At 36.9% G+C, this 9950-nt stretch overlaps 1 protein-coding gene across 1 annotated transcript; it reads right to left on the reverse strand.

The window, feature by feature from the left end:
* Positions 1-1495: 1495 nt before the first annotated feature.
* LOC112511457 (THO complex subunit 5B) lies at positions 1496-9462 on the reverse strand. The gene is made up of 8 exons (XM_025117080.1): positions 9181-9462; positions 7295-7585; positions 6264-6600; positions 4472-4812; positions 4108-4370; positions 3224-3812; positions 3004-3138; positions 1496-1996 (listed from the first exon to the last, which is right to left on the reverse strand). The coding sequence occupies exons 1-8, from the start codon at positions 9394-9396 to the stop codon at positions 1730-1732; spliced, it is 2439 nt and encodes an 812-aa protein (XP_024972848.1). The 5' UTR covers positions 9397-9462; the 3' UTR covers positions 1496-1729.
* Positions 9463-9950: the final 488 nt, after the last annotated feature.

Here is a 9950-nt window from a genome sequence, read left to right on the forward strand (position 1 = left end):
CACTCTTGGTCCGTTTATGCCCATAATTATTTTTCTCTTTCTATAAAGATAATGGCAATATGGTTTTTGTTAGTAAATGTTTTTAGTCAAATTTTTGAATTTAAATATTTTAATTAAAATGAATTGATGATTTTATAAATTCAACGATGTTATATCTTGTGGAATAAGATAGACAATTATACATATTCAGAAGTTCACCGTTTTACAAAAACAAAAAATCTAATTGATGAACAGTAGACCTAACACGATTGGCAGATAAATCAACATTAATTAAATCATTCATTTTAGTTTAATTAAGGGGTTGTTTACCAAACACTTACCCAGTAAACGCTTACCAATAAATTCAAAACTATCACTTACTTACCGGGTAAGTTTTTAGTCAACAAAAACGACATCGTATGCAAAAGTTTACCCGGTAAGTGCTAACTGTGGTAAGAGTCATCGTCCTCAGTTACCGGGTAAGACTCTTGGTCCTTGTCTTACTCTTACCGAGTAATATTTTTGGTCCTTACCATGTTCATCCGGTAAAGTAATGTGACTTGATAAACGCTTATTCGGATAAATGTTTGATAAACGACCCCTAAATCATCCATATTAAACTATTAAAAATGAAATGTAATATTGATTATAGAATTTTATAATTTTCATTTAAAAATATGTGCTTTAACTCCACTACTATTTAAAAATAATAATTTTAAAACGCACGTGTTGGTGGGTGAAGGTGATAGCGGTAAGGGCCGACATTGGCAACAGTGCCGATCGATAGACAACCATCATGGTGGAATGAAATGGAATGAAATAAATATAGTAACGTAATAGTTTTTTTTTTAAATTCCTTATCAGGATTCGAGAAATCTACATTCCATCATATGTGGAATTTGGAATCATTACCAAAACTCAAAAGAATTTATCATGGGCATTAGGGATATTCGTGGGTTGAGTTGATCAGTTTAAAGATATTTGAACAATTCAATCTAATGTTTGTGATTTGAAAAATCTTAATCCAAACCAAAGTGCAACCCAACACAAACCGTACGGGTTGGTCGGGTTGATACTTTGTTACATTAAAATATTCTTCTAACCTTAAATATGTTATTTCTTTATTCATAATTTCTTTTTCATCATCAACCATTTGATACAACTTATCCATACTTTTTACGTATATCACATTCAGTTAATTTTCTCAATCTACATATATATGTTCACAGTTACTGAACATATATACGAATAAGTTATATAAAGATGTAAATAGATTGAAAATATGTGTATATGAAGAACGTATGTGATAGTGTAATTATCCAATGTATATATAAATAATAAATTTAACAATCATATTAAATCCAAGAGATAAAATGATATCGGGTTCATCGAATTGGGTTCAAATAATAATAACCCAATATCTATGGTTTGAAATTTTTTTACTACTTGATTAGACATCGGGTTGCTTCGAGTTGAGTTATTTCGTGTTGGGTTGGGTTTCAAATAATAACTCAACAATTGTTTCTCGACTCTTTACACTATCGACTTCCATCTCATAACAAATACAACATACGAGTAACAAGATCATACTTTCCATGGTATGATCCGACATTTATCAGTTTACAAAAACAGTCTTATTGATTCTGCTTTTGGACTTCAACACCACCTCTTATCAATAAGAAAGCGAAATACTTCAGAGTTCAGCACCTCTTAAAAAACAAATAGCACTTTAAGCATCTGTGTGTTGATCCTAGCTAGGATACCCAGGAGTGCAACCATTGTCCTTCCAGGAGATCATTTTCCGATGATCCCGACCTCTGTAAGTTCTTGTGACAAGTCCGCCATTAACGGGTTTGCACAAACCAACATCAACCACAAAAGTACTCTTTCCTTTCTCGGTAGATGAAGCTCCATCATTCACATAAAAGTCGAACAGCATTGCGAGGCAACATACCTGATGGCCCAATATATAATTTTCTTCCTCCCAAGATATCAATTTTGCTACATGAATGTTTACCTAAAACATGCAGATGGATAGATTGCCATAAGAAAAAGGGAAAGAACAAGATGCATGTGGATAGAAACCCAGATGAAAAAGAGCAAGATTGAGGTTTTAACAGTTGTTCTATGTTTGTTTTGAGTTATAAAATAATACCCCTCTCGGGACAGGTTTAGATGAGAACCGTAAATATTTTGAGGAACCAATTATTCATCATGAATGCTGTGATAGATGTTATGAATAATGAAAAAACATGGAATTTGTAACATCCCATGCTAACTATACCAGATATTGTCCATTTTGACTTGTCTACACACCTGGACTCATGGTTTTAAAACGTGACTAATAGAGGGAGGTATCCAATCCCCTATAAAGGCAACTTTCATTCCGTCCCCAAACAATGTGGGATCTTACAATCCACCCCCACTGAGAACCCAACGTCCTCGCTGGCACACTAGTCCAACTCCCAACTCTGATACCATTTTTAACATCCCATGCTAACCATACTAGAAATTGTCCGCTTTGTCAACACACTTGGATTCATAGTTTTAAAACACATCTGATAGAGGAGGTATTCAGTCCCTTATAAGACAATTTTCATTCCCCTTCCCAACCAATGTGGGATCTTACAATATTCATGATTATTCATCATGAACAATACGTGAAACAGTTGGTTCCCGGTTCTCAAAATATTTATGGTTCTCATTTGAATTTTCTTCTACACGTCCCATCCCCTAAGAAAACCAAACTGAACGAACCTAATATCCAAGTCGAAAGTGGGATTTTGGGGGGATATACATAGACTTGGCATCTACTCGGTTCCGACATGTAAAAATAGTAAAGTGGGTTTTCTTTGGGACCGAGGGAGTACAATTTATCTTATGAATGTTCAGTTCTCAAGATCGTCTAAAATGGAGGAAAAATCATCTTTTGAGTCCATGGCAGACTTATTGGTAAAACAACATGACAAAGGATCTTACTAACATAAACTTAAAATAAACCCAGAAAGTTTCTTAATAGCTTACCTCAGCTTCCATGGCTCGTAATTCATTAAACCACTCGTTAGCCTCAGTCTCCGATCCAGTTCCTGCAGTAGTGGCTCTAAAAAGATTCAGGGTAAAAAGTGGCGGCCTGAGGGGATACTCCATGCTGATGTTGATCTGCAATAATAAAATCTTAAAACACGACTTTGGGTGATAACAACTTTAACACGCCAACAAAACAACATAAACACGTTGCATATACCTTGGCTTCTAATTTCATGAGCCCATCACCGCTGTAGACTTTTCTTGTTAGGAGAAGACGGTATTCCCGGACCCCACATGACATCCATGAGTTATCGATTACCTTTAAGTTCCCAGTCCCAGATATCTCATCAGTCTCTGGCTCAGTTTGTGGAGGCTCATCCACCTCACTGTCAGAAAGCAGCATCAAATCCAAATCTTCATCGTGCTTTCTAAAACTTGGTGATTTCCCCTTGCTCATTGGAGAAGCCATAGATTTCGTGATTAAAGCAAGACGTTTGGAGTGTTCGATGCCTGATCCCTTCACGGGGGTAGTGGTAATTTCATTCACAATGGTCGTGGCTGGATTTAGAGATGGAAGCTCCCCATCCTCCCTAATGTTCTCTATCTCTGCCTTCAAAGTATCGGGTTCAACAACCATGTCAACTTCCTGTGAAACTTGAATTTGTTCTCCAACAGACGCTGCAGGCTTGGGTGGTGGCTTAACTGTCCAGCTCTGCAAACTGCAGAGACGGACATGTGAAAACCACGGTACGGTTCTACAAGTCAAAGCAGGCCATTTAAGCTTTGTTAGCGAGTCAATCTGCTCCCTGTAAGTCAACCAAAGATTTCCAAGTTTTCAATATGCACACCTACTGGATAAAAAATAACACCCAAATAAACACATAGTTGAATAGCAATTCTCAAAGAGACACAAACTCAAAAAGAGCCACAAAATGCAGGTTAAACATCCAATGAAAAACAATAATATTAATTTATTTCAAGAATGTTAACTAAACAAGTACAAACTCAGTCAAACGACGTGAAACCTCATATCTGCCTTAGTAGCTCTTCATAATCATACATCCGTGACTTAAAGTCTAAACATACAGTGTAGTGACTCACGCAAGGGCCATCTGAGCCTTTTTCCTAGCCCGAATCCTTTGCACAACGGTCTGCACCCTGTTCTGCTGGCGATATAACGATAACCCAGAAATGATAGCAGTTTGTTTAGTTGTTTCACCGTTTGTGGAATCCCCGCCTGTAGTAAGGAGGGGTGAGACCTCTGGTAAAAAATCAATCCCGGCTAAATGTTGTGTCCATTTATATGGACGTGAAGATCTTCTTTCATCAAATATAGGACCATCGCCACTCCAAAGCTTAGCTGACTGCATGATAATTCAGAAACAATGAACGTGCTATGGAGCACAAGTATGGAATAGTCTTGCACGAAAATTAACAAAAGAATGTGTTAGCGAAAGTGAAGAACCTGATGAGGAAGCTCAAGCCCTGCGTCATTTGGGAAGAGGTTGCATAAGATATTACTCTCTGGACCCTCATTCGATCCCTCAATACCAACACAAACAACATTCAACTTCAGCAAATACTCAAATTTCAGTACAATAAGCTTTGTAGATTTTTGATCAGACGCCTCATCATCATGTACTTGGAGGATGAGTTTAAGTGGGTGAGCTTGATATATCCTTGCTGGATCAAGACTCTCTTTAACTTGGATTTTCTTTGGACGCTTTCTCCTCCTTTGGCCATCATCTTCCTCATCAGGCACGTCATCTTCTAACTTAGAATTCTCTATATTAGGAGAAGTTATGCCTGTAGCATTAAGCGGTATCATTTATTTTTCTTGTAAAACATTAAACACCACTTTATGGGTGCCAAGGGGTAAGAAAAACTTAATATTTTGGAACAGACGTCATTTGGGATAGACCAGCATCACAAGGATACAAAAATATAATCAAAGTAATAATGTCATCAGGTTGATAACCATATAACCAAAAAATCCATCATGTTAACTTGAATATTATGGATGTGAAGGATAAATGCATCAAGCTTATGAAGCATATGGTAGCGACTACTGGGAATCAAGAGTAATATGTACTGCAAATTATTTGAAATTACGCTAGGAAGATTGAGTGATTGATGATGGAGACCAGACTGGCAGACTCTGGATCAAACAATTTCAGAAAAGAATAGTTAAAGATTTTTTTTATCCACATCACTTCTGCTTCTATTGTAACAAAAGGTTCCCCTTTTATGGATGATGTAATGTACACCACATGAAAATATCTATACATATTTCAGCAGTAAGTGATATTCTTTGTCTTTTTCATCAACAAGTTCATGAAGGATATACATAGACAGGCAAGTCTTTAATGAGCAAAAGGTGATACTGTTTCTATTGTCACATGTAGAAGCAAAAGATCCTGCAGATACAACCTTACAAACTAGGTTGAGTGACTTTCTCTTTCATTTACTATATACTACAACTTAAGATGATACCTCCATAACACAACTCCATATTTGACTTTTGTGTGTCAAATGAGCTTCTTTATTAACTTTGAAATATCAATAAGAACTGTTTCGTAGCCGACCAAAATAGTTCTTGAACTAAAAGGTAACAAGACACTACAAAAATAGAGCATTTTGTAATTAAATGCTAATAACACCCATTGTTTATCGCGACACAAGTACATAATTCCATGAAATACATTGCTGAGAAAAGATGAAACATAGAGACAAGGCATATTTATAAGGTGGTTTATACATGCCTTTGACGATCGAAAGCCATAAAAACTAACTAGCAAGGGCAACTACAAGTCTACAACCTAAACATGACACTATTTTTGCATAGACCTGGTAATACCATCCCATACACAATAAACAGCAAAAACAACCATTTTTTTGTAATTGTTTGGGTCAATTTTGGGCAATTGTTCTACGGGTCACAATGGGCGCACATTTAAAGTAGTTCTACAAGAATTTGAAACCATATTTTTAATTTTTTAATTTTATGATAAATATGAAAATTTTCTATTTTCAATTCTATAATATTTTGAGTACAAATCTACATCATCTTGAGCAGTTGCCCAACCCAACTCAACCGCCGTTTTGCCACCTCTATTTTTGCACAAAATGAGCCATGCCATTTTCAAATTTCGCTGATTAACAACCTAAGCTTTAGGCCACAGAGTTGATCCATCATGTAACACCCCACAAAATCTGAACACCCACGTAAGAAAGAACAAGATGCATTAAATGGTTACCATTGTCCTTATTGGCTTGCTGCCGGGCAAATACATGAGCATCCTTCATGCTTCCCACAATCTCGAGATCAATACTCTCACCAAATGCTTCTTTATGAGCTAACAATTGTGAGTATATCACATAGAGAGGAGGTGGAAGCAACTCTGCTGACTGATGCTGCTTCAGTTTCTTCGTGTGAAGAATTCCCAGTTGGTTTTGTACTGGAAGGGATGCCTTCTTTAGAGATTTAAGGTGTGATGGGAGACTTGATAAAAACTTCTTCCTGTTAGCAATAGTGTCCTGGAGGATCTTCTTTTGCTCTTCCATTTTTTCATGAAGCTTGGACAATTCTTTGCGCTAACAGGGAAACATACTAGTATTCTGTCAAATGATAACAATAAAAAAAGCAACAAGGAAAAAAGAAGGAATGCAGAAGGTAATATAAAGGTAGTGGTAAATCTAATGAAGGTAAAAACATATTGCAGGAAGGTATCACCCCTAAAATACAGAGCATAACATCCAGAAACAAAGTGAACATTTTCTGCAAGACTGCAACATCTTCAAGTTACATGCACCAAGGTCATCAAGGCAACAAGACAATAGGCCAACCCTCAGACGTCTAAAATGCATAAGAGGCAGGACACCTACCCAGTTTTCCATAAGGCAACAAGTTGATCACTATGCACATATTAGCCGTCTACAACAGGTTGCATGTAAAGAAGTCATTTTCTTACGCACTATTGATCGTGTATGATACCTCAAGTACTATTTTTCTTTCTGCATATACATACATATACATGTATGTATGTATGTATGTATGTATGTATGTATGTATGTGTATCCATATATGCGCTTGCATGTGAAGAAAGGGAGGGAATAAACAAATATGAAAAGTAATCAAAGAGAAATATGAACAGCCCCAAGGCTGGACATGTCAAATATAACATCCAAGAGGTAAGCAAGTTTGCTATTAGAAGGGGAGGCTATCAAATTGACTATTAATAAAGTTACACCCAAAATACTGCCTTGTTATTCAGTAATAACAATATACCTGAAACAGCTCAAAATTGAGCCTCTTAAGCATCAGATCGTGGGCACTGTCATTTGACTGTACAGAGTTCTTAATTTGTTCTGGTGCATCTCTGAAAAAATCTTCCTCCGGAACAAGTTCAATATCTGGATACTTAGACTTAAAGTCTTTGCAAGCCTTTATTGCTTTCACATAATGATTTTTCTCATACATAAGGTTGTGGAGTTGCAGTGTTGTGAAGTCTACAGGTGCTTTTGCATGTTCAGTCTCTGCTTTTACAAGGTCTTCTTCAAGCAATATGGAACGATTTGCCTGCATGAAAACACAATAAATTTGAAGAAGCCCAAACACGGTATATGTCAATGTTACTATAAACACTATACGTTCAGGTAGCAAGACACAAAAGAACAACCAGGAGCAGACATATAGGCACAATATAGATACAGGAAAGAGTAATTAAGATGATCTACTATACAGTTCAAGATGATAAAGTAATTATTTCATAATGTGCATACCAGGAAGTGGAACAAATTACTTAGTTAATAATGTTTTAAGAATGATGATTCACTATGTTTAGATACATGGAGCATAGTAACATGAGTAGGAAGCATGTTGGCCCAACTGATTCAGTGTAGTTAATGTTAGAAATTTCTACATTCTTTTAAAGTGTACAGGGCTGTGTTTAAATACACACTTTGTTTCCTTATTAACAGGAAACTATTCTATAAAGGATTGAAGGAAACTAATTTCTGTTGACCTAAGGAAACAAACTAATCTATACACACTTTGTTTCCTTATATCTAGACCAAAATTCTACCTCAAGTTGGAACATATATATTTATAAGACCCAACTTGCAGATGATTATATCAGAGCTTGGCTTGTACAATCCTTTTATTTGAAAGTGACATCAATTTCTACGTATTTAGTCCTATCATGCTGCACAGAATTATTAGTAATGCTCATCGTAGCCTTGTCACAATATAATTTCATATGACCATCCAATGATAGTTGTAGCTTCTCTAGTACTTATTTGAGCACGGAACTGTGCTTCAGTATTGCTGCAAGCCACTACATTTTACATTTTACTCTCCCACGTTACTAGATTTCCCCATACAGATTAGCAGTATGAACTTGTAGATCTTCTACCATTGTTTGGACCTGCCCAATCTGCATCACTGAACACCTCAACAATTCTTCGAGTCTTTTTCACAAAGAATAGTATCCTTGAGATATCTTATGACGTGTTATGAACCTTCTCAGAAAGGTGCATAAATCGGCTGATTAAACTCACGGTGAAAGAAAATCAAGCATTGTATGAGACAAGTAGATTTGACTTCCCGCAAATGAAAGAAAAATTCAGCCTTGTATCTCCCAAATGCTTCACCCCGGAATACAAAAGCAAATTCCGGCTTTTACCGGATACTTCACCCCTTAATCTAGATATCCACCATATAAATTAACTTTGCAAGTCCCCACTGCAAAAATAGATATTTAACACAAAGTAAACATAATGCAAAAAATCACATCCCCTTACATATTGCCTAATCTTCTTCCTGAAAGGCCTGAATATTCAACGGTCTCAACAAGTCATATACACACAGATACTGTCCAAAATGCAAAAATGCATGAAGATTATGATATATGTTATTGAAAACGATACACTAGAGAAGATTAGGTCATTTTCCACTAAAGAAAGATCCTTACTTCAAAAAAAGGAACTTTTTGCAATGCAAAACCTAATTGACCAAACGAAGTACTACATCATAATTCTGCAAAAGATGCATCAAATGAGGTTCACATTCACTACAATAATTCAAATTTGATTTTTCCACAATCACTAAACTCCCATTAGGGCTGTTAACAAATAAATAAGCATAGGTGCAAATAGAGAAAGATAAAAAAAAACCTTCCGAAGGTTCACAAAGTTGATGAGCATCTGAGTGACGAGCTCAGGCAGTTGTGATTTGGTACTATCGCCGCCTCCTCCTTCTTTCTTCACCGAAAGCATCTGTGCAACTATGTCCTCCACGGAGGCCCTAGTCTTGTGAAGCAAATCGTACGCAGACGTATCTATCTTCCGATCCGGTAAAATTTCGCCGGGTTCCGCCATATTCAAATCCATTATTCAAAACGCTCTCTCCACCCTCCGCTACTGCAGTCTCTCCCAATTCTTGATTCCTCCGTTTCTGTTTCAGCCATAGTCTATGTATGTTGTGTTGATGCCGTTAGTTAGAGCTTACTAATTCGGCCCACTATTTCTTATTGGGCTCATTAGCTTTTTCTGGGCCCATTTAGAATCTTCAATTCTAAACCTTACATTTACGATAGAGATGGCCAAACATAACCGGCCCGGCCCGTAACTGACGGAGGCCCGGAACCGAGACCGGCTGAAGATCGTAACCGACCGGGACCGGTAGTAACCGGTTATGGACTGGCGGTTACGAATCGGTTGGTGTTTTTAGGAAAATCTTGGACCGGAACCGGTTATAACCGAAACCGGTTACGAAACCGGTTATGGGCCCGGTCAACGAAAAAGTCAAACTAGCCGTTGGAAGTCAAAAAGTCAAACTAGCCGTTAGTAGTCGTTGGAGCCTTATGACCGTTTTTTTCATCTTTCTAGCTACCAAAACATGTATAAATAGAGATGGGAGTTTCTTAGTTTGTTACCAACTCATC

This window comes from Cynara cardunculus (assembly GCF_001531365.2).
Source record: "Cynara cardunculus var. scolymus isolate 2C chromosome LG 4, CcrdV1, whole genome shotgun sequence".
NCBI lineage: Eukaryota > Viridiplantae > Streptophyta > Magnoliopsida > Asterales > Asteraceae > Cynara > Cynara cardunculus.